General features: G+C 37.5%; 1 protein-coding gene across 19 annotated transcripts in view; it reads right to left on the bottom strand.

Annotated features, from left to right (window-relative positions):
• The window catches only part of Nrxn1 (neurexin 1), a 1,076,729-nt gene that overhangs the window by 673,300 nt on the left and 376,953 nt on the right, over window positions 1–26,476 (bottom strand). For 8 of the 19 annotated variants that reach the window (XM_038319685.1, XM_038319681.2, XM_038319684.2 and 5 more), the window contains 2 exons: window positions 6,882–7,183; window positions 3,553–3,714 (listed from right to left, as the gene is read on the bottom strand). In XM_038319685.1, coding sequence (XP_038175613.1) covers window positions 3,553–3,714; window positions 6,882–7,183 — 464 coding nt within the window. Of the gene's footprint in view, window positions 1–3,552; window positions 3,715–4,728; window positions 4,774–6,881; window positions 7,184–26,476 lie in introns of those variants that run through there. The other 11 variants (XM_038319678.2, XM_038319683.2, XM_038319688.2 and 8 more) reach the window with 3 other exon arrangements.

The following is a 26,476-nucleotide window of genomic DNA, read 5'->3' as shown; positions in this document are numbered from 1 at the left end:
TCCAGTCTTACAAGGTTTAACTACTACAAAAGAAATTCTTTTCTCTGCTGGCTGTTCAAGAGATCTTCTCATTTTCAACAGATTAGTGGTTTACACATTGTTATTTTATTTTGAAATTTGGTGGTTGCTTTAATGAAATTAACTTTCTTTTTGTGACCTAATGGCTAAAAGTGCCCCTAGGTCTCATTTACCATTATAAATGTCACAGAAAAATTAAGATGTCACTAAAGAGAATTAAACTATAAATACCTTCTACATGTTGAGAAATTTCTTTTTTACTTTAATTTTTAAACAATGAGGGTATAAATTAGTAAATGTAGTAGGCCATCTCTAGTTTTAAGATAATTAGCATGGATCACAATGAGGCCAACATTATCCAGTCAGAAATGTTATGTCTGAAAGCTGGGTGCTGATCCTGTGCTGTCCCTCATTGCTCCCTTTGTCTGAAAGCTGGTTGCTTATCCTGTGCTGTCCCTCATTGCTCTTTTTGTCTGAAAGCTGGGTGCTGATCCTGTGCTGTCCTTCATTGCTCCCCAGCCTGGCCTCCTCTATATCTGCTTTATTCCTTTCAAAGCAATCAGAGAATGAGTGCAGATTATTTCTACTCCAAAATGTTCTCTGTGGCTTCAGACTAGGTGCCCTTAGACACTCCTACAGGAGTGACTTCCTAAGGGGTATTATGGACTGGATTGGAAATAAAAAAGCCAATAAATGAAGTTGTAGTTAAGGTATTAGGAATGGAATATGCTATTGACTAGGAACTTTAAACCAGGGTTTAGGAAAACAAACAAGAGAATGAATGTTGGCATAATCCTCTCTATTCACAAACTCGAGAAAGCTGACCTTCCTATAACAAGGTGACTTAGCTCAAAATCCATGGCTCCCTTTCACTCTTTTCTTTCAGAAACAGGAAGAGCAGGCTATTATAAAAGATGAGTCCAATGTAGGTGGAAGCTATGTAGGTGAACTAGCAAAATGTCCTCCAATGGAATATTTTCTACATTTATAAACTGATTGTATCTCTACAGCCTTCCAACCTCTTGTGTGCTAGAAGGAAACCAAGTGAAATACATAGCACAAGATTGCAAAACGTCACAACTATTGCTCCAAGCAAATTCCCCAGGCTGTGGAAAGCAGACAGATGGGTCCATTCCATAAGCCAGAAGAGTTTGTATGTAAAATCTACAGAAAAGGAGGAGAGAACAAATCCTCTTTTATGTACTTTTAGTTAAGGAAGGATGCTTGAAAGACCATATGGATTTATTATTTTTAATTTTTTCTTTCTGTCATATTGTTTGTGATTGACTGTTAATATAAAAAGATGAATGCTGAGATTATCAATGTATGAGCATTTAAACAGTAGAGATGTTTGTTTGAAGCACCACTTAACTTAAAATTACTATTTCAGGTGAAGGGAGTTTACTGCACCTTTACAAAGACAAAAATGTGCTTGCTTCCTAGAGAACTGGAGAATGTTATATGTCTCAGAGGAACCCAATACTACATATACCCTCATTTTTCATAGGATGCCCAAAGATACTCTTCAGCTAGATTTACATTCTGCCTAGAAGTACTTTGACTTTCTCCAGTTTAACCCAAGGGTCACTTTCTATAGATAAAGCATGGCCTATGGCTGATTGAATTGTGGAGATAAACACTACACCTTGGTGTGAGTTCTTAGGAACAGAGGAAAAGGCTTTCAGGAGTCGACTTGTTAAGTCAAAGTATGTCTCTTCCTGATCTGAGCTACCTTGTTTATCTCCTGCCTGTCCAAATCCCAGTGAATCCAGGCTCACACATTTGGTTTCCGTGTCCTCATTGGCCACGGGAACTCACACTCAGGTCAGCCTTTTTCAGTTCAAATGAGCACGTTGGCCGTAAGTTCTTATACTGCATTATACATTTCTAGAACTTGCTTCTGCTTTTAATGAAATTGAGAGCTCCTATGTGCAATCGTCAACATCAGTGACCTAAGAAACACTTCTAGGACATGGTGAACTATGGTAATTACCAGGACAGATGACTAGGAAATCGAGCTTTGGGTTTTAACACCTAAGCATTGTGGCTCTTCCTGCAAGTAACTTACCTGTCCTGAGCCTTAGTTTCTTTGTTTGAAACATAAAGATGGTTAATCACTACCTATACTATGACAGCAACTGGACACCTTTAGGATAGTGATAAGTCCAAAAGACTTGGAAAGGTTAATACTGTTTTTATCATGAAGATAATTGCTATTTTGTTAGTTTATTATTGCCTATGGAGTGTAACACAGACCCTAAGATATATTTTATGTCTTCAGAGAGTAATAATTCACTCTCTGAGAGGCAATCTCCCTCACGGCAAAGTATGGATCTATTCTCTATTCTGTCCATGGAAAACTGCATGCACTTGTTATATTGTAGCAGTTCTGAATCCCCTTGGGGCTGCTTCTCACTCTTTCTCTCTGTCTCTGTCTCTGTCTCTGTCTCTCTCTCTCTTTCTCTCTTTCTCTCTCTCTCTCTCTCTCTCTCTCTCTCACACACACACACACACACACTAACACACACAAACACACACACATATTGGGAAACAAATGCAATACTTTGAAGACAAACAATGATAATGACTTAGTACAAAGTAGTAACTTTCTCACTGTTTAGTGAAAAATAAATATAAAGTAAAAATAATTCGATGAAGTTTATATGATTACATTTTTGATAGAACACAATAAACAACAGCATTGCTTCTTAGTAGCGATTGCTGTGTCTAAATAACTAGCAAGTTCATAATTACCCCACTTAAGGCCTTACAAGTCTGCATTGCCTCATTGACACCTTGCAACAAGGGGGAAACTTATGCTCCAATATCCAGAAAACAAAACTTGTGGTGACTGAATATATTTTTAAAAAATCAAGCTCTTATGGAATATAAAATTGAAATTCAAGGCCCTCTGGTCTTTCCCCACAAACTGCAAGCTTATGAAAATTTACAGCAGACACTGACAGCTGAGAAAGGAGGCTGAAATTGCTCTCCTCAGCTCTGATTTTCCCCAGGTAAATATCACGTCGTCAACTTACCAGATCACAAAGGACACAGCTCTCCCGCCTTCGGCACACAGTTAAAATACAGCAACAGAATTGTTTCATTGTGCAGCCTCATTTTGTTTTCTGTGTTGATGTTACTGTGCATGTTGTTTCCTTTCCTCTCATAGCCTATTTTCTTTCCCTTTAACTCTCCAACAAACCACCACAGTACACACAATACCCCAGACAGTTGGCTCAAAACAATTAGCCCTTAGTACATCTTTAGCCTGAAATCTCTTTTTGTTGGATGTCCTCTTACAGCATATACAAACCTCTCCAGGAAAATGCCTACTGTGGGAAGCAGAGTCTAATTCCTCGGTGTGGTGTATGAGCTACCCCTTTACCCCATTCTGCATAAACAACACAAGACTGCATTTAAGTTTGTGCCATTCGCTCTGGGAACATCAGATCTTCAGTAAAGGAGCTCTCAGTCCAGATCTGCAAAGATGAGATTGTGAGTTAAGAATGGTGCCATGACATCGATATTTACCTCTTTGAGACAGCCCATAAAGTTGTTACTGACTGGTGACCCTGGAAGGTCGGCTGTGCTGGGACTGCCTCCCACATAGAAAAAGTCATCAGACCCCAGCATGGTGTAATCTTCTTGCGTGTAGCCCGTTGTGGTAAGAATCCCATCCACTGATATTGTCACCTAGATAACAAAGCACAGGGAAAGGACACGCTATACTCAGACCTAGATGCTGCAATCCTGGGGTATGCCTGTTTGTGTTTTGTTTATTTTATTTATTTTTTGTTTTGCTTTTTTTGTTTTGTTTTGTTTTGCTTTTTTTCTGTTTGGTTTTCAGTTTTAGCCCTATGGCGGAACCCATTTTCATGTCTGTTTGAGGTTTATTCTTGGATTCTATTCAGCTAGCCCTGAGAGGTCTAAACTAGTTAGAGTGTTAACTGATCAGTGAACTAGTGCCAGCATCATCCCTGCTGCAACTCAAAAGTTATTGAGCAGACACAAAAATGGTGTTAGTAAAATGCCTCCTAGGTTAGTTTTGCTGGTGTACGTATTAGTAAAGTTTAGTCATCTGTTATTCACTAATCACAACGTGCACCTTGGTAACAGAAAAGGCGCAGGCTACTTGAGCAACGTCACTGTTTGCACTACTGAGCAGCGATTGTTGAGCATGCAAGTGCCTGAGGCATGCTGAGGGAAGACGAGGCGGCAAAACAACCAGTGGAGCAGCACTCGCGATGCGCATGCGGGAGATACAGAACGTTCAAGAAAGGAAAGGAAAGAAGACGGGGAGAACCAAAGGAGAAAGATAACTGCTTAGTGATGACGTAAAGATGAGTGGGTGTGGCATCTCCAACATTCCCAAACCAAGTTTCCATGCCATGCATCATGAATGGTTAGAGACTGGCTGAGCCTGCGGTCACTCGGGCCAGCCACCATTTTCTTATCTCGTGTTAACCACAGCTGGATGCAAAAAAACGTTCGAAACGTTAACGATGCCCCTACAGGTGAGTTCGAAAACAGAAGTTGACAGGAACAGGTAAAAAATAAGAAAGTCAACAACAGATGAAAAGAAGGAGGTCAAGGTAAGCAGAAGAGTACCAACCGCAGTTCCTCTTTTGTTAATGATGTCTACAGTTAAAAGAAAGAAAGAAAACACACGGCAAACCCAAAATAAGAAACAATTAGAATGATATCTACCGAACAATGTAGTTTGTTTACCATAGCGTGTCCAATGCCTGAGTGCTTTGTGGAGAAGGGGGGAGAAAGGAAATTAAAAACTGTGAACAGAATAACGATCGTTACTTAAAAAATATGATGGTCTCTACCATGTTAGTACATTTTTTGATTCAGGTAACGGTTAGTAGAATGAAACATTCCATGAATGACATGTTAGTTATTAAGCATGTTAGTAACATAGAAAAAGGGCAAAAAAATTTTACAAGAAAAAAAGCAGACTAACAAATAGGCCTCCAACAGAGGAGATAGTCTTTTCCTGCCCTTGTTCATCTCTTGCCACTAGACAGAAACAGACACAAGGCAGCGTTCCTTTTGTCTTCCTGAGGACAACTGAGAGCCATTGTAACCATCTAAGGGATTCGTTTAAAGGCTTGAAGCCTATCAGTTCGCCATTGTCACCCTAGGCCCATCATAGTCCCCCCACACACACCCACACCCAGCCCCAGCAAATTAGTAGGAATCAGTTGGCATTGCCCTGCTACTCAATTTTACAGCACACAAGGACTCCTCCTCAACTCCAAAACTTCCTTCGGTCATATTGATGGACTTTAGGGTCACAGTATACTGCAATGAAACAGAGCAAAGATCCTGACACACAGAATGAGTAGAATGGACTTGTTTCTAATCTGTCCTGCCATGCATGCACCCTAGTTGCATAAACTTCTTTTTCCTTGGAGCTACACATTCTCATCTGGCTTTTTAACCTGAGCAAAGGCAAATCTAGAAAGTGGGCTCATGAAGACTTCCCCACCCTTTCCTTCTGTGCTCGTTTCAAATGAGCCTCCAGTCTCTTGGTGAGTATGTGAGAGATAAAAAATTGAAAACGGAAAACCAAAGAGACAGACTTACAGAAAACCTATGGTCTATAGCTACACTGACTGTGGGTAGGTAGCCCTGTCCCAAAGCAGTGGGAAGCACGTGGCTCCTCCTGTGTCCTTGGGCATCTCAAAGGCCTTGGAGACTCTCGTGATCTTTAAACTTTGCTTGTCTGCCTCAGTTGCACCAAATCTCTACTCCTAGATTATTTTTGCTTCTCTAGCTCAGATAGCTGAAGGCTTTCAGAAGCGGGAAGGAAAAGGTTAGTTAACAGCTCAGAAAAGAGAGGGCCTTTTTAGTAAACGAAAACCAGAGACACTCGGTCATTCTGCAACTGTTCAGAGAAACAACAAATACATTAAGGATATTAGTTTGAGATTAGCATTTACCATTCAAAAATTAGTTACTGTCAACACTTAAAAAATGATACATGATAATATAAAATTCCAGATAATCAAAACTCACAATGATCAAAATATAAGAACAATCTAGTCTGCTTTCTGCATATACTGTATATATCTCATTAAAAACATACAGTATATATAAACCCATAGAGTCACTAAAGAGTGGGTATTTTCTCATATAAAGACTTCTATAATAATTTATGTAAATATATGTATAAATATAAATATATATATATATATATATATATATATATATATTCCAATGGAAGTGGGCACCTAGAGGATGAAGTGACCTTCCATATCATTTGTAGTTTGAGCATCTGTGCTAAAACAAAAACATCCTCATAAACGAAAACTTCAGAATATAGGTTACACCCAAGATTTAACTTTTCCCATCAGGGACAATTTATTTTCACATTTTAGGGTTCAAAAGAGGAGGAAGTAGGGATTGATAAAAATCCCAAGTAATAAAAAAAAAATTTTTAACTACAAAAAAGGAAGTGTGATTTAATGACCCCAATGTACATGCTTCCAAATGACCACTATGAAAACTCTAATTCATATTAAAAAGAAAAAAATCAAAATAACAATAAAATCACATACATTAGAGAAAGGGCAGGTCACAGGGTTATCCTGGCAGCCCTCTGGAAACTAACCATATGTTGCTGAATTAAAATAGCGTTTGGCCCCCCCAGAACTTTCTAGATATGCCCCTGCTCAAGTATGGCAGGAAAATTCACCTCAGAAGAAAAAGCTAATCTCTGAGCAACTCTAGACCCTGTCTCATGTGGTGGGGTTCTCAAGACCTCCCGACACACATACAGCTGTAGATACCACAGGCACAGCTGTAGCGAGAAACGATGGCGGTTACTGTCTTATCCACTGCTTTGTTACCTGACGCAGATTCCTGGTGACTTTCACATCATGCCAGGCATTATCATTAAACTTTCCATTCACGGGCTCCACTAGCGCTTCAAAGGCCCCTGATCCCAAATTAATGACCAGAGAGACAGCTCCATTTTTCAAGGCAAGATTGACATAATCCGCTGATTTCCCTGTGTGAAGCATCAGTCCATTCCTCTGAAGAGTTTTAAAGGACAGGGTTATTTCGTCGCTGCTGCTTTGGATGGGGTTCTGTGACAGGTCGTAGCAGAAGTATTCAGAGCCCTTGAATGTGGCGATGTACTCTTCCTTTCCTAGAGGGAAACAAACAGACATGCGTAAGTGAACAAGCACGTGACACAGCACTTAATAAATGACCTTAATAAATGCAGCAGCTAATGAACTCTCCTTAACACCTACTCAAGACAACCACACAGCTGTCGGAGACTCAGGCTGTGCTGTAGGTAGCAGTACACTTTTAATGAACCTCTTCAGGTACTGGATCATCAACTACAGTAGCTAAAAGTGGCATTCTTGAAAATTCAATTGATTTTTAAGTATCACCGTAAGAGCTCTGATCGGACAAGGCAGCTCTATGTTATCTTTAGGACATAAACCATGTACCAGAAATGCATATTGGATGGGTCCTTTCGGCTGATAACAGTGGACTCCACTGTCTGCCACATTTGTACCATCCAACTAAAGAATGAGTTTTTAGGGAGATATGCGTATTCAAAGATCTTTCTCAACGAAGAGCCAAGCATTTGTGTCACTGGAGGACCATGCAGCTTTTTAAGTAAGGGGAAAAGAAGAACTTTGATCTGGGAAAAACCAGTCTCCTATAGAGTATGTATGCACTCCTGCCCTCATGGAGGAGGTAGTTATAAAAAGCCTGCTGCTGTCAGCTGGATGGTTAGCTGGTCTCACGGAGCAGATGGTAGGGCTGGCTGCTGTGAACCCGGTAAGAGATCCAGAACAACATCATAGAAGCAGCATGCAAATGAAGTCTCCACATTCTGTACATAGCTCCATCTTTAGTATATTTAGAAGGTACAATGTGGATTCCACCACACGCCAGACAGATCAAACAGAAATGTGGCCATTTGGGATTCAGCCTTCTCCCACCAGTAAAGTCAGGCAACCAAAGGAAGCTGTAAATCAAATGTGTTCGTGACTTCCCAAGCAATGATGGCAAATGTGATGAGACATACAAACAAATAAGAAACGACCACGGAAAAAACATCCTAAACAAACAAAAATCCCAAACAACAACAAAAGAGGCCTTCTGGTTAGAAATCACCTTCTGATAAACTAGCAAGATAATTATGAGTGCTACAAGAGGAAAACAAAATCTGTTTTGTTGGTAACACAGCATCTCTATTAGCATGCTGGAATATTCAGAAACCAGCATGAGACTTAGTCCTCCGCTGGCCATAGATTTTTCCTCTCTGCTCTAATTTTCTGTTTTGTTTAAGACAGTCACTATGTAGGTCAGGTTGACCTCCAGCTAACAATCCCCCTTTCTCAGCTTCCTGAGCACTATTTTTACAGGTACGCTCCATCAAGCCTACCAAGGCAATGATATTTCAGGACTACTATCATTTGCTAGTTTAATTCATGTCATAGAGTCAGAACCCAGTTCAAGGTTTCAGGTCCTCAAAGCCAGACGACTTGACTTTCTTGAAGCAACTACATATGGATAGACCATATCACTATCCTGCCAGCGTCCTCAATGACGACTGGCAAGCAAGTAGTAAAGTCTAGCATTCATGGAAAACAGACCAAGTTCTAGTGAGAGTCACAGGAAACAAACTGATTCACAGGAAGAAGTGACCTTAACGGGAACTGGGCACCTCCTACATGGTAAATCCAGTACCGCTCTTTAGTGACATGTAGTGTACACTGCAGACCTAATTCCTGCGTCAGAATGATTCAGTGGGGATATCTGAGTCCCGGGAGAGTTTACTATGACAACTGTTTCAATAACTAAGCACCAACAAAATTTGTATTTAGATCTCTTTTGACCACTTGGTAGCTGTCATGTCACTGAAAGAAATTAAGCATCTTTTAAATCTGTCAGGCTCTGAGACAGTTAGACACTGATCCTTCAGTGGTGTGGGTCCCTAAGGCAAAGGCAGAAATAGCGCATGGCACCATTGGTAAGGAGCACTCTTTTCCCAGTTGTCTCCTCAGTGGAATAAATGTGTCAAATATTCTAAAACCTACAAACATTTGATTCTGAAAAGGAAAATGCTCTCTTCGGCATCAAAACCGGAGAGGGGTGAGGAGAGAGGATTCTCATTATTAACATCTCAATTCAGTACACTGCAAACCAGCGTTAGCACTGTGAACATTATAAAGATTACAATTGAGGGCAATAATGACACATTAGCAAATTATGGTTGTGTAATTGGAAAGACCAAAATGATCCATGGAAATGTCTGGCTTAGAAAGGGCACAGGGCTTCTCAGAAGCAGAAGAAAGTTCCTTTAGCAAATTCCAGGAAATGTATAGATTCCAGAAATCTATAGATTCAGGGAAGCTGAATTCCCAAAGGGTTTTTAAATTGAAGTAATAAGGTGATTTTCCATGTTCTGTAGGAAAGCAACGCAGCCAAAATAGCTAAGATATGTCAGAGAAGATGTGACAACTTCAGCCCCACTATGTACTGGAACACACAAGAAACATGACAAGTAAGACAAGGGATTGAGACAGATAGGAAGATAAGGATAAAAAATAGAAAAATAGCTCTAAATACATATGTAAATAATTTACATTAAGCTCTGCATTTCAGGTAAAGAGGAGTGATAGGACCATTAGCTAATAAATAGTGCTGAGATATTCAGTTATCTACACAAACAAAATGGAACAAATCAATTATAGCTGTTCTAAGGCTAAAATTAGTATGGGATAATACTGTAAAATTTTCTTAAGACAGTAAACTGTGACATGAAAGTATATAAAACATCATATAACGGCACTAAAATATTGATCAATCCAAATTAAAATAACAAAATCCATTTATCAATAATACCACAAAAGTATAAGAAATTAAATAAAAATCTGAGAAAAATATTTCCAATTCATATCAATGACAAAAAAGTACAGCACAGTTAACTGGGTGGTGGTGGTGCATGCTTTTATTCCCAGCACTCAGGAGGCAGAGGCAGGCTGAGCTCTGTGTGTTTGTGGTCAGTCTGGTCTACAAGAGATAGTTCCAGGACAGGCTCCAAAGCTACAGACAAACCCTCTCTCGAAAAACCAAAAATAAGTAAATAAATTAATTAACTAAAAAAGATTACGACACAACATCCAGGAAGCTTTCCACCAAATCAATACTAAAAAGACCAGTGATGGAGAAAATGAGTAGACAGACAGCTTCCAGAAAACTATATAAATAATATTAAATTGATAGTTTCATTAAAATAAGTATGGAGAAATCAATTTATATTCAAATATTTCACAGCCAAAAATAACAATTAAAAATTAAGAAAAAAAAAACAAATTTTGATAAAGCTATTGATAGCTTTCTTCTCAGCCATGATTGACAAGAAGGCTGATGAGGTGAAAGCTGACCTACTATGTCATCTCTGACTGGCACTGTGCTCCCACAGCAGTTTCACAGATGGAGAGCTATACTTCCGGACGTCATCCCTCTAACCTTTTACCATCACTCTGAATAGATCTCTGGACGAAAGATATTTTAAAGACCTTTTTTTTTTTTAACTCCACTCTTCCATGTATAATACTTAAGACAATAAAATCTGTAGGATCCAAATGACTGTCCACTTCATAATACACACAGTCACCGAAGGCTAGAACCCAACCTCTCATCTGTATACCCAGTCACTGCCTGATGACACCATGCTATTGGTGGAAAGGAGTGTGCAGTAGCATTCTGAGATGATGAGAAAACACAGCAATATGTTTTTAAACATAGTAAGAGTTGATTGTTTAAGAATGAGGGAAGCAAATATCCAGATTCTATGAAAGTACCTAAATAAGGTCCTCGGACTTTCAGAGGCAACTGCATTCCAGAGACCTCACATCATTGGGAGGTATTAAACAGCAAAGAGAATATATGACTTCAGGCTAATCATCTATATACAGTATGATATAATATAGATGAACGCAAAAGTAATAATGTGAAGCAAAACCAACAATAATGAAAGAGCCAGACATGAAGTTTAAAGAATTAACAAGTAGCATTGTTGATATTATACATTGGGACAAACTCTACCAAACTCTACCAAAACTGCCTTTGGTAGAGTTGGTGAGCTTCTGCTCCTAATTGGGCATTGGCTGTAGTAAGTTCAGAGTGCAGAAATTCAGTTATGTTTTTATATGTACTGTTTTGCTGCAGGAGCTCCTTCTGCTCCTTCAGCCAATAGCTGTTGAGATACCAGCCCACTAGGGCGTGGTCTCTTTCTCTTTAAAAAGCAGCAGCAGCCTTCAGCTTGCTTTCTTTCTCCAGCAACTAGATTCCTTTCCTGGCTGTCGTGTAGGACAGTGTTCTGTAAGTTTTTTCCCCTCAAATAAATAACTCTTTGAATTCAAACTGATGTGGGATTGTTTCATACTTTACTATTTTCAAGATTAATTTAAATCATCTGGATGACTAAGCACAAATTAAATTATCTTCATCCAATATGTTCTTCTTGGAGTTGGAATTTATCAGTTAAAAGCACTTGCTGATCTTCCCAAGGACCTGAGTTTGGTTCACAGCTCATACCAGACAGCTTACAACCACTTGTAACTACAGCTTCAGGGGTTAGAACACCCCCTTCCCACATCTGAGCATATTCACACACATGTGGCACATAGGAAAAGTTCAGACATCTAAATAAAAGTGAATAAAAACTAAAACTAAAAATTTTCCTCTTCATTAAAAGAATAATATACGAAAAATGCTGTACACATTAAAGATAAAACTATTCATGAAAACTAAAACAATAGCAATAATAAGTTACATTTAAAAATACTTTTCAGTGTATGTTAATAACCTAAAAATTGCTCTTCTTAGCAAGCATATAAGATTCAGCAAAGAATATTGTATGCATAAACACAGTAATCATGAGTTAACTGATAGATGTCAACATGAAGGCAGACCATCGCTAATTAGACACATGTTATAAAGCTCAGAGATTTTTTAAAAATTAGCTGATTATAAACATGGAGCATTTATCTAAGAGTTCTGCTAATATGAATCCTGTTATTTTAAAGTTGAAAGGAGAGTCATAGGAGGGTGTCATTTGATTCAAATCCTATTCTATTTTTATCCATTAAAAATGGGTGAAAATAAAATTTCCTGAAAGAAAGCTCAGTGGATGAATTAGAATTCTATATGTTCTTGATAGTCTGACTCGAACAAAGTTAAATTTGGTGGACTAAACCTGAGCTCCCATTTGAGCCATCTGATTGAATCTGGCATAGGAATAGTAACTATGACTTCTGAACATCAGGTTAAATTTCCTGGGAGATTCAGCAGATGAATTGAAAATGTGAATGGATGCTAAGAAACTGCACTCTTGATAGCTGGCATGAAGGAGGGGGAATGGTGCCTTTCTTCAGCACCGCTCAGTCAGACCTGTTCTCAGACTCTTCATACAAAATGGACTATTGGGGTATCTCCTGAAATGCCAAAATGCTTCTAGATTAAATTCCAAAATATGTTTTAAACTCTCTAAAGGAAGACCTGAGGGATGTGATAGAATCTTCATATTCCAGGGATCAAATCCTTCAGAAGAATAACATTATCCTAACTAATAAAAATTAGATCTTGATGTGATAAAGATTTCTTTATGATGAGTCACATGTTGAACATTTCATCTGATAAAAATACAAAAATAAATAAAACAAATTTCTCATTTAGAACAACCTTAAACATAAGCCATATGTTAAACCGGGTGGTAGGTTCAGCACATAAATCCCTCTCTATCCAAAAATATCAATGATTCAACTTTATCTGAGGTACAAAAAAGAGGTTGGATGATTTTCCAAGTTCTCAACAAAATTTTCTCAAGCAACATTCTTTCTTATTTCCTGCATGGGGTATAATCTCATTAACATGACCTATTTACACAACTTTCAAGATCTCTGAACTTCACAAAACATAAATGTCTAAGCAAAACACTGGGCATTGTAAAAGCAAGAATGAGCAGAGCAAGGCTCCACTGTCCACACTTGCAGGAAGAACTTTCAGATCCTCTCCTTTGTCAAGAATCCGCTCTATATCACAGCTCTGGATGTCTTTGCTTTTCAAATAAAATCCCAACTCATATAATTTTTAAAGACTTTTCTATAATCGTGTGAGATTAAGACTGTATTCAATACAAATCAGAAACTTAAATCAATAAGTGACAAAAAAACACAAATAAAAATTTGAGTAAAGGACCTGCTTCATTTCTTTCTCCACTTCAGAAATCAAGTACACAAGACTGTCACAGCAAAAGGATCGTTCACTTAACAAAGACAATCACTTGAAATTTATACTATTAAATTAAATACTAAGATTGGTTGTCTCAGACAATAAAATTAAAACAGAAACTAGTAAACTTTGCCTCTTGAAATTTCTGTCCAATTAAGTCCTCTGTTTCCAAGTAATCCAACAGAAAGTTATATCATTTCATTTGTTCTAACCCTTTATAAAGTTAAGCCTAAGTCCTTATTATAAGGAAAATGACACTAATTTAAAAAAATAACAGTTCATTTTTAGATTTACTTAGTAAAATATTGTAAAATATTATATATTTCTTAAATATAATTGAACACGTATAAGTTCTGAGGTGAACCTCTATTATTGTACAGTAATAAGGCATACTTTACAAAATATTCAATCATTTTATTTTCCCTTAGATAAACCTAAAGCAGCTGAGAAATAAACAACCAAATTTCCATGAAATAATGAAAATGAAGGTACAAAATCTTTAAAATATACTTGAGAGTGAACTATGTAAGTTAAAGAAGAGTCCAATATTATTTAGATCAATGTTCATTTGTTCATCCGGTTGAAAAGAAAAACCAAAATGAAAATTATGGGAGTATTTCTAATTGGGAAACAAGAAGAAGAGAATTCTTGCTGTCTTGACTCCAGCCTCAGATTCCTCTTAGGATCACAATATTATAATAATATATAAACCATTTGTCTATAACCAAAAAATGGATTTCAGCTTAACTTGAGCACATTTTTACAAAAAGTAAACAAAAATGGTTCAAGACTCTGGCGCAATACCCTTCAGATGCAGTTGGGAACGTGATCTGAATGCTTAAATAACAACAGGGGCTGGTAGCCAGGCATTGCACACCTCTCTCTATTGAGAAATGACATTCATTTCACACAAATTCAGGGGCAATACAAGGAAAGTAATGAACAAGTACCCTGATGTTCACAAAGTATCAGCTCCGCAATGTTTGTGACCATGTCAGTCTCAGGCCCCAACTGCCAAGTCTGCCACTTACTTAGAGGCTAGTGTATTTTAACCTGGGGTGAATAAACGGTACCAAATAAACATAGCTTGATAAGTATGGACGTTAAAATGATTTCTGCAAGAATTTATGAATTCTCTCGGTTTCAATAAATGATTACCCAAGAAAGAGGTAAACCCTGAAATACGAATATTCTTAAAACAGATTTATAGGTATTTCTCTAGAAAATGAAGCAAACAATTCTTATTTTTGAGGTGGATATAGAAGACACCATTTAAAATAAGAAGCCACATCATTGCTTACTTGGTCATGACAATATAGACTAGACTATTTAATCAAATTTCAAAGAGTAGCCATTGAATACACCCCACCTCTCCAGAACCAGAACAATACTGCTTTTAGTTCTAAATCTTTATCATACGAGTTATCCACATACTTGGCCATTTGGTAAACCATTCCAAATTCTGTAATTGGTTTTTTCATTTAGATACAAATAAAGGCATCATGGAAAGTAAACAGAGTATGGAGAAGAGAGTATGAATACGGGACAGCACTAGCTGAAGTGAAAATAACCTCTTAGACCTCACTATTCATAATGTGGCCTAGAGACTGTGTCATTATTATATTTGGAAAAATTCTGAGAACCTGAGTGTGTCAGGATTCCTGGCCATCCCTAATCTGTACTATAATCTGTACCGATTGATGCTTGTGTAAACTGTGAAGATTTTATTGTTAAATAGATTTTTATAGTGCTGCAATGTAAAAATAAGCCATCATATGGCCCTTCCATGTTTTTTTACAAGGGAATAAACATTCAGTTTAATTTCTGTTTCTTTTGATCATAGAAAAGAAACCAAGGACTGTAATGGCTGTATCTGATCAGTGTATAAATGTGTCAAATATCCACTTAATATGCATCCCAGCAGAGTCCAGGCTTTAAATCACTGAAAATAATGGCTGATTTCTTATTCTCAATGTGTTTCCTCTTTAGTCGATAATACAATAGAATTACCAGTGGGTTTGGAAACTCACTACTTCTCTTCTAAAGAAATCTACAGGGTATATTCTCCTGCTGCTGTCTAGCAAACCATGGTGGTTTGTGAACAAACTTAAAAGGTTCATGGAGTTGAACATGTAATTCTTTCTCAGAATATCTTTAGTCATATAGTACTTTGGCTAAAAAGTTAACACCACACACACACATGAACCACACACATACACATACACACAACACACATACACATACACCACACACACACATACACACCATACATACAAATACACACACACCACACACTCACATACACAAACACCACACACACCACACACACACACACTCACACATACACAAACAACACACACACACACACACACACACACATTATGTACTCTAGATGTGGGCAGACTCACCAGATAGGCCCTCATTACCACATTTGCACTGTGATTAAGAGAAGTAGGAACACTCTAACACTGTTAATATCTAAATGGAGGAAACCTACAGTGCCAAATCAGATTCCATCACATTTAAGAGAAGAAGGGCAATTCCTTGGAAGACACAAAAAACGCATTATGCTGGCATCTTCCACATGTTGAGTAAAGAGGGAAGCCAACACATGTGCATTAAATACAATGAGGGTTGAAATAGGTAGATATGTCATTTGTGTAATAGCATCCCTCCCCTTAGTTCTTAGAAGGTTTGACCAAGGTTCTGGGTTTATATTACTGATTTATTGCTACTCACTTATTAAGGGAATGCAAACAATAAGTTGGCTTACAGTAAAACCAGTATTAGCTAGGTCACTTGGGCTATAGAATTCCTTCCTTCCTTCTTCCCTCCCTCCCTCCCTCCCTCCCTCCGTCCCTCCCTCCCTCCCTCCTTCCTTCCTTTCTTTTCTTTTTCTTTCTTCTTTGTGGGTTTTGGGGACAGGTGTCTCTGTGTAGTCCTGGCTGTCCTGGAACTCACTCTGTAAACCATGCTAGCCCCTAACTCACAAAGATCCTCCTGCCTCTGCCTCCCCAGTGATAGCATGAAAGGAGTGTGTTACTACTACACAGATCCTTTTTTTTTTTAATTAAAGAAAGCAGAAAGGACCCTGGAAATTAGTGACATGACACTGATTTCAGGAGAAGAGAAAGCATATTACATTCAAAGAAAACACAATGCAAAGCACCTGGAGCTGAGTGTCACAGGAAAAGGGAGATTAATTTTTTGGGGGGAGGCTGCCTGTTCATTTCCTCGCCGCCCAAACTCCTGAAATAATCACCCAGAAATGTTATTAATTGCAGTACTGCAGCCAATGACTCTAGTGTATTCCTAGCAAGCTCTTACATCTTAAATCAACCTATTCCTATTATTTTATATTTCACCATGAGGCTTGTGACCTACTGGGAAAGGTTTCAGCAGGCAGCTCATGTCTTTCTCCTCTGGCAGTTTTATGGCTTCTCACTGACTCCCACCTACTCTCTCTATATATCTCTTTCAGACTAGCTTTACTCTGTCAAGCCATTGGCTGAAAGGAGCTTCTTTATTAACCAATGACAATAACACATGTTCACAGCACACACCACTTCCCTTTTTCTGTCTAAATAAAAAGGAAAGTTTTAACTTTAACATAGTAAATTACATTTAACAACACAGGTATCAAGCAAGAATTACAGTTACAATCTTTATGTCTACTTTATCTCTCATCATAACTAAGGAAAACTCTGATTATTACTATCTATTCTTCAATTCCATCAAAGACCCCAGAAGGATATAATATTACCTAAGTTAACAGGAAGTGCATTGTAAACAACTTCCAAAACTGTAGAAATGACAGAGACATCTTGCTGCCTGAACAGTCACCCAAAGTTCTTCTGTAACACTAGGGCATCCATCTTCAGCCTACAGGCCCATAGCAGCTGGCAGACTTTTCCATGAAGAAGGAAATTTCAAAGACAGTTCCACCTATATTGGCAGTTTGTCAGTCACTTTCTTCTGTGTCCAGCAAAATGTCTGGCAGACTCTTTCATGAAGTAGGAACCCAAAAGATTATCTCACCTTCTTTAGGCAACTTCAGCAGTCATTTCTCTGTGGGTCCTGCATGTCCAGTTCCTCAAGCAGTCAAGGCAAGAGCAGTTTCTTGCTCAAATGGCTAACCAACTCCATATCCTCTTCAATGCCCATATTCTTCTTGAAGTAATTGGTGCTGCCAGGAGCAAATGAGTCTCATTGTCATGAAATGTCCTAGTTCTTAAAACATTTTAAATGCCGTATTCTGATGGTCTTTGAAAGATTTGGAGAATCCATATCTAACTGAAATATATCTCTATATATCTTGAAAACTTAACATGACTTGAAGCTTGACCATTATAGAAGATCATCTATTAACCTATATTTGTTAATATACAATATATTTTCAAATGAGCTTCACAAACACAATACCTTAATCAAGAACAGAGTATATATGTATTAAATTTGTATCAGTAAACTAAGATCCATACAATGCAAAGCTCTATAGCATATCTTCCTTTAAATGTAAACAAACATCTATCATTTAGGGAATTTGGGCATTGTTCTCTAGACTATTCCTGCTGATTGGAGCACTGTTAATTAATTAATTAATTAATAGCACATGTGGTATCTGTGTTGTAATAATTGTTTATTTTACAATCCCATACTTGATACCAGCAGTCGGGAGGCAATATTCTTGGTATTAGAAATGCACCAAAAATCCTTTAATCCCTGCACTCAGGAGCTGAGGCAGGCAGATCTCTGTGAGTTTGAAGACAGCATGGTCTACAGATTAAGTTCCAAGACAGAGGTTAAAGCTACACAGAGAAACCCTGTCTCAAAACATGACCCCCGCAAAAAAAAAAAAAATGTAAAAATAAACAAGGTCTCAGGATCTCTCAAGATCTCTGCTATCATCAACCTGCGATAGTAGAGATGAGAGATGACACTATTATATTTGGCACTTAGCATAAAAGTGTTCCGTGAGTAACAGTGACTCAGTTATTTAAACTGACCCTTATGTACTGAGGTACTGATGGGCGGTGGGGGGTGGAATTCCAGGTCAATCCACTTTATGTCTTGTCTGTAACCTACACAAACAAATAGCACTTCTGGCTGCTTGATACTGAGGACCAGAAAATTCTTGCTAGTCTGTGAAGAGCACAGTCTCACATTGCCTGTGACCTCATATTTCTCTTCCCTCCACTTACCCATCTCTTTGTGCTTAGGAAGAAGGCTGGGGGTTGGACAGTGGACCAGGAATAATTTAAGACATCTTTATTGTCTTCCAGTAAATGTGAGAGAAATAACTGGGTATGTGGGAAGTTCTATTTATAAAGGATTCTTGGATTCTTGTTTTCAGAATTTCTCAACATTCCTATGAAAATAAGTTCCACTTAATATGCTTTGGCACACGTGACATCAAGTCTGTTGTTTTGGTAGACAATCACTGTGAGCTATTATTGGCCATTATTACTACTATAGTAATCACTTCAATTTAAGACTGCTGAACAATTTTAAAAAACAATTTTTATCAGAACTTTTATTACCCTGAATATCACTTGGTGCACCATACCAATTTAGAAATATTTCAGTCCATTAAGGTTCAATTCCAAAATGAATAGAAGTATTAAGTAGAAGAAAGGAAGGGAAAACACGGTGATTTTTCCCTAGTTGTATGTACCTGATTGATGTGCAACATTTGGCATTTTTGCTATTTACTTATATATTTTTCATTTTCTCAAGAAAAATTATCAAAGTGAGAATGAGATTTGAACACTGGTTTCTCCTCAGCACCCCTTCAATTCCCTGCCTGCGACCACTATACTCAGGCTCACTGGGTCTCGTTTTCCCTACTAACGGGCCACCTCATATGGACTAAGTGATCCCTGGTGTTTCTTTGCATTCTAAAACACTGTATGACTCCACAGCACTCTTGATTTAGTGAGCCACTGTTCTGTCAATTCATCCAATAAACATTTACTGAAGCCCAACCATGTGCCAAATGCTATTGCCTTCCTGCTGATAAAATCATAAAGCATGCTAGGGGCAAAATGTCTTTCTGATGAATTCATTTAATAGCATCTTCCACAGCAACCTTTAACCCCATGGACTTCTGAAGCTAGCTTTCCTCTAGTTGATGAGGATATAAAATTCAGAAAATATGACACAGAAAGGTATTCTTTTCAGCCATAAACTTTCTATTCCAGTCATTTGTCTCCCTCAGCTCAGATAGAATATATTAAATGAGTTTTTCTGAGATTTCAGAAGAATAAATTTGATGGCTCTTTTATTCCCCCAATATAAAACTTCTTCATATAAATGCAATTTTTAGAGAAAAGATGTATTTGAAAAAAGTAATATTACTTGCTATAAGTTTATATTCAATAAAATTATACAAGTGTCAGTTGACCTATTTTCCTGAAGATAGGTCTCGTAGTGTAAAATGTGGAGCTCTCATTTCTGTCCTGTATGTTTGGAGGCATGAACAATGAGAATGAAAAATTGTGTTTGAGTTGGTTTCAGTACAATGGAAGCAATCAATCAGTCAGGAAAGTAAAAAAAAAAATGAGGATCCATCTGAAGAACATGACATAAGTGTCTTCATTAGTCACATGTGAGGGTTCCAGTGTCTTCAGTAGCCCAGCTGCCATGTTTAGAATTATCATGGAGCAACACTCTGAATACCTTATTTCTTATCCCAGGATGTCCATGTCATTTGGGAACTTTTTTTTCAGTTCTTCCAAGGATGCATTCTTCTGTCTCAATCTTCTTGCAGTTCTTACTTAAGGATAAAGGCACTGAAGCTATTATGGGGATTTTTGAGGTGTCTTCAAGAATAAAAGGTGTTATTAAGCCATCACATCTAGGAAATAAATAAACTGTGGTAAACACAAGTTCCCCAAAGAAGAATTTCTGGTGCCCTCTGTATCAGTCACATGACCCAGCTCTAGTGCCTTTTAAGTTGTCAGTTCCCTAAAAGGACAAATGTGAGGGTATCAATTTTTTATATGTTTACTATGGGATCAATCTTCTGTTATTTAAATAAGAGGAAAAGACAGATTATAAAGCACACACATTTGGCACACACTGTGCAAGATATCCTGCTCATTCATTAACATCTGACATTGTCAACAAATTGATTTTGTGATATGATACTGGAAAAAACACACTAATTGGTTATCTAATACCAAATGATCAGCTCTAAAACTATAAACGCAAGTAACATTATACAGAGTCATATGGTTATATTAAAGAATATAGATGTGTGTGTACATACATACACATTTATATATATGCATTAAATAACAATGAAAAACAAGGCCTTAAATTTGAAAGGGAGCAATGAGAGTATATGGAAGGGTCCGGGGGACAAAATGGGAGGGAGAAATGTTGTAATAATCTCAACAATAAAAGAATGAAAATAACACCCTCCCTGGGATGTAAACAAAATTGCCATCACCTTTTAAGTTCTATCTGTAAAAACATTTTAAATCTCAGGATCCAGTGAAATAATGGACATCAGCTGATTTGAGCTAATTTTTTGGGAACTAGGAAACTTATTAGAAATCTCATCATATTGTGGAACTGTCAACATTATCTCTAGAAGAGGAAAGGCCATACACATGAGATAAAGTGCTCAGGTACCCATAGATGAACACTGAAGCTTGAGATTCTAGGCAAGCTGCTCTTGAAGAAAGAAGGTTTAAGAATAATTCAGAACCAGTTCTAAGAAACCTGTTTGCTGCAGCCCACCTGCTTTCTCCGGTTTCGTAATATTAAGGTACAGCTCCTGATGTTTAACTGTTAACATTTTCTTTTATGGTGAATTCTACTGCTGGTTTAGGTTTGTGAAGAGGAAAGAAACCCCACCCACAAAGAAACTGATACACACAGTCCTTTTAATAAGCACTAGATGGTCAAAACAGTGAAAAGATTAATTTACAAACTTGCAAAGTTGGGTGTCAGTCTGGAAAAACAGGAATCAACACAGCTCCTTTTTACTCTTCCTCATTGGCTTGCTGGGGAATCAACAGGTAAAAATCCCATGGAGCATCTAGAATAGCTTTTTCTCTCGGCCACTCGCATTTGTTTCTTTCCCAACAAACAGCGAGAGTGTGCTCATTTCTGCATTTACACCCTGTTTTTAAAAGCTTATCAGACGCATAGTGTAATATCTCTATATGTCATGACACAAGATTGGCAGTTAAGAGTTTTCTACTCTAAACTTGTAATTTGGATAGAAGGACAAGTAGACTAAGAGACATTGGCATGGGTCAAGTATTTATGCTCATTTGCAGCTGGACTTCAAGGAACCATTATCATTCAATTTACCATTTATTTATTTTTACTCTTACTTGGTATAGCTTTAAATTCAATGTAGTTTTGTTTTCTTCCTTTGGACTTTCTTTATTTCTTTTTATGACTTCTGTTCACAAATGCTTACCTTACACAGAAAGACCTCACTTCTGAACAATGAGCTCAAAATGCTCAAAAAACGGAAGACTAGAAACAACACAATTATAAAAGAGAGCACATTGTGCATTTATGTTTTGAAGTAATTTATTTGGCTAGATAACATTCTGCCTGACTGAACAATAGCACCTCTTGAATTAGTGACCACAATTCACAATATATTCATTCATATATCACAGTGCAAAGATAAGGATACACTGCGTATTCACCAGCACAAATGCTTCTGTGCTGCATTTGCTGTTAATAAACCAAATACTATGTTGAAAGAAGTTAATTTTGTTAAGAAATAATAATGATTAATAATAGTAATAATAATAATATTTGCCTTGGCAGTATGAGAAAGAATGTGTGAAATAATCTCTAACCCATTCTCGATATAAATTTCACCTCTGTCTCTTATGAAATGTATCTTCCCTACCAACAAATTATGAAGCTCAAAAGGCATAGCTCCTCTAATTAAAGAGCTTGCAATCTATGCTTTATACATACTCAGGACCCACAGACAATACATGGCCTTTTTACTTATACTGCATTCTTCTGTTTTTATAAACGTAGAAATTATTCTAAATTGACTTCTTGATCCACCAATGGCACATCACCCAAACTCATCATTTTTATTGCACAGAGAAGAAAAGTCAGTTCCATTAAAATAAACTTGTCAAAGGTTTGCAAGCTTGGGCATGTCTTGCACTTAGTTCTGTATAGTTCATTTGCCTTTTTCAACGGTACACATTCACTCAGCACTTCTTTTATTCAGGCTTCCTCTTCTCTCTACATACTGTTTTACAATAAAAATAAAATCAAGTACGTGTCATGGATCTTTCGCATGAGTAATATTTAAATGGTTATTAATTTAAAATAAAAACAAAATTACCAAAGTACTTAAAAAGTAATGGTGCCTGAAACTGGGTTCACACCCCACATTATTGGTTACCTCTGGCATGGCCACTGGGATGACTCTAATACACGGAGATGGTAGAGAACAAAGGATTTAGTGAGGCTGGAGCCACACATCCAGTGTGTGATAATAACTTATCTCTATATTAATTGAATGATGTGGGATTTCCCTCTGTATGCTGTGAATATTGTTGGTGAATAAAGAAACTGCCTTGGTCCATTGATAGGGCAGAACTTAGATAGGCAGGGAAAACTAAACTAAATGCTGGGAGAAAGGAGACAGAGGCAGAGAGAAGCCATGTAACCCCACAAAAGACAGATGCCAGAAACTTAGCTGTGGTATGTACAGCCACGTGGCAATACACATATCAATGGAGATGGATTAAATTAATATGTAAGAGTTAGCCAATTATAAGCTAAAGCTAATGGCCAGGCAATGTTTTAAATAATATTGTTTCATATTGTTTTGGTGTGATTATTTTGGGTCTGAGCTGCTGGTTGGCCAGGAAACAAACACAAGGCCTCCCAACAACAAATTGGTGCCCAACATGGTTGACTAAAATCCACTTAAAACCTGAGAGGGCTTTAAAAGGAATTCTAGAAACAAAAATTACAAGGTTTAACACAGCTTCTTGCTGCTTATTGGCAGCATGCCATAGCTCCTTTAAGAGAGGTTTTTCTGACTCATTGGTAGCAGAAAAAAAAAACCATTCTGTTTTGAAATGCCAGCTTTCTGGGCCATGCTGCCAGCCCAACCTCTGGCTCTTTCAGGAGGACAAGCATCTAAATGGGTTGTGTGAACAGACTGCTACAACTTGCTTAATGGCAACATAGACTGGCTGTGTGCCTAAAAATGGGGCTATGAACATGGCTTTCAGAGGCAGCAAACAGCTCCACCATTCTGGAATGGGCAGGGCAAGCTGTATTTCCCCTAGGAAGGCCACAGCTTAAGATTTTAAGAAGCAGTTAACATTTTAAGAAGTGCTTCTGGTCAAAAAATAATTATAGATATGCAATAAAGAAAAATCCAGATGGAAAAGACTTCTAAAGGGGTCATAGTGTTGGATAAATGCAAGTAGGCTCAGGAAAGAGAATAAAAAGAGTATAGAGAGTTGGAAAAGAAGTAAATCAACTAAAATATATAAAACAAAGTTTTTAAAGAGACAAAAAGAAGTAAAAAAAGAATAAGCTATGTAAAGATAAAATATACACAGAGAGTCTGTATTATGGATATTATTGTGTTTTCTTTGAATTTTTCACTATGAAGGAGATAAGTAACCAATATACATGCTTTATTTTTATTTTAATTTTTTTTTCTCATGGTTTATTTTTTTTTATATTTAAAAATTTCCATCTCCTTCCCTCCTCCTCCCCCCTCCCTCCCCTCCTCCTCCCTCTTCCCTCCCCTCCTTCTCCCCCTTCCCTCCCCTCCCCTCCACCCATACCTCCCCTCCCTCCCTCTCAAGGCCAAGGAGCCATCAGGGTTCCCCACTCTATGCTAAGACGCTTTAAAGGTATCTCAACTTCAGAATTTTAGTCTAAGGATATGTTGCTTTGGAAAAGAGGTTCTTCCTTTCTTTCCACAAAGAATGAGAACCTGTGAATTGCTTCCAGACTAATATGTTTTGATGGACCAAGAGCCCCTAAAAGGTCACTGTGAACACCCCCAAAATACTTTGCCCAATAAACAGCAGGAAGTAATTTGGAGAAAAATTGCCCAATTTCCCCAAATGATTATTTATAAATGCTTGTTTACGTTTAAAGGGAGATATGTTATAGAGATTTTCATAGGTATGGATCTTTGTTTATTGATACAAATTTAAGGTCAATTGTATTATATGTATTTCTACTCTTTATTAAGGTATTGTGATTGTGCAGCTCATTTAGAAATGTAATGTATAATTAAAAATATAGGTCATCTATAATAGTCAAGCTTTTAGTCATGTTAGTTAGATTTTCTAGATGTGCATATACTTCAAATGGATAGGCATTCTTCAAACCTTTCAAAGACTATAGAATATGGCATTTAAAATGTTTAAGAACTTAAGATGTTTCATAACAGTGAGACACATCTGCTCCTGGCAGCACCAAGCTTCTTCAAGAGGATGATGGACATCAAAGAGGCTCCTTGTGGAGTCTGTTAGCCTTTTGGGCAAGAAACTGCTCCTGCCTGGACTACTTGATGAACTGGACATGCAGGGCCCACAGAGAAATGAGACTTTCCTTCAGGGTTTCTGTTTCATGAAAGAGTCTGACAGACATTTTGCTGGACACAGAAGAAAGTGACTGACAAACTGCCAATATAGGTGGAACTGTCTTTGAAATTTCCTGCTTCATGGAAAAGTCTGCCAGATGTTATGGGCCTGTAGGCTGAAGATGGATGCCCTAGTGATACAGAAGAACTTTGGGTAGCTGTCTATACAGCAAGATGTCTCTGTCAAATCTAGAGTTTTGGAAGTTGCTTATAATGTACTTCCTGTTTACTTAGATAATATATCCTTCTGCAGTCTTTAGTGGAGTTGAAGAACAGATAGTTATAGTTTTTATTAGTTATGATAAAAGATAAAGTAGATATAAATATTGTAAATGTAATTTTTGCTTGAAACCTCTTTTGTTATATGTAATTTTACTATGTTAAAGTTAAAATCTTCCTTTTCATTTAAGCAGGAAAGGGGAGGTGATGTGGGATTCCCCCCTGTATGCTGTGAATATCATTGGTGAATAAAGAAACTGCCTTGGCCTGTTGACAGGACTGAACTTAAACCAAATGCTGGGAGAAAAGAGACAGAGTCAGAGAGAGGCCACGTAGCACTGCCAGAGACAGATGCCAAAACTTTAGGTGGTAAGCCACAGCCACATGGCAATACACAGATTTTGGAGATGGGCCAAATTAATATGTAAGAGTTAGGCAATAAGAAGCTAGAGCTAATGGCCAAAGCAGTGTTTTAAATAATATAGTTTCTGTGTGATTTTTTTTGGGGGGTGGTGGTCTGAGCTGCTGGGTGGCTAGGAAATGAACAAGTGACCTCCCAACAACAATTGAGTTATGAAAAAGTCACAAAACTGGTGCTGCTTTAGGCTTTTATGTGGTTTTCTTGTTTATGGTGTTGTCATGCTTACATGTAACTTGATTAAGTAGTGATCAATCTTAGACAAAGTAGAAACACTTAAGGATGTTTGTATTCTCTACTGTCTCAATCATACATGGTATAATTTTTTAGTCCAACCTTTACACAAATCTAAGTTGGCCAACGATTTTTTAAAAGGGATAATCCTTTTATAAAACAGCATAAAAAATACAAAGCACCTTCAGAAAACACAAAAAGCTAAAAACACTTACTGATATGCTTTTTCTCCTCCCAAAGGTCACATCATCTGTTAAACAATAATGGGCTACATATCACTATCAGAACTAGAATGTACAAGACCTTACATGAAAAAGAATAATCTGCTAAAGTACTATCCATTCCTTTTAAATTCAGTCATCTTCTAGAATTTATTACACAAATATTTATAAAAAAAATCTCAAATAAAAATTCAAATGGGGCATATTTTCCTGGTCTTAAATGTCTGCCTGGGACAGTTGTCTTTAGTAACTGTTCAGAAGCTGATGAAAAGAATACGGACAACAAAGATCTCACTATACACATTAAAACCAGAAGGGATGTTGCACTTTGAGGGGGAATGTCGTGGAAGGAAGCCTCGGGATGAAATAAAGACACAAAACAAAGGCTAGTCCCAAAATAATTTGTAAGACCAGTTGATGCCTCATCCATCAGCAGCATCTCCCTGACAAGTTCATCTTTCTATAACATGT

The sequence above is a fragment of the Arvicola amphibius genome, chromosome 2 (genome assembly GCF_903992535.2).
Source record: "Arvicola amphibius chromosome 2, mArvAmp1.2, whole genome shotgun sequence".
NCBI classification, from domain to species: Eukaryota; Metazoa; Chordata; class Mammalia; order Rodentia; family Cricetidae; genus Arvicola; species Arvicola amphibius.
Note: the sequence above shows the minus strand (reverse complement) of the source record. Positions and strands in the feature narration are given on the sequence as shown.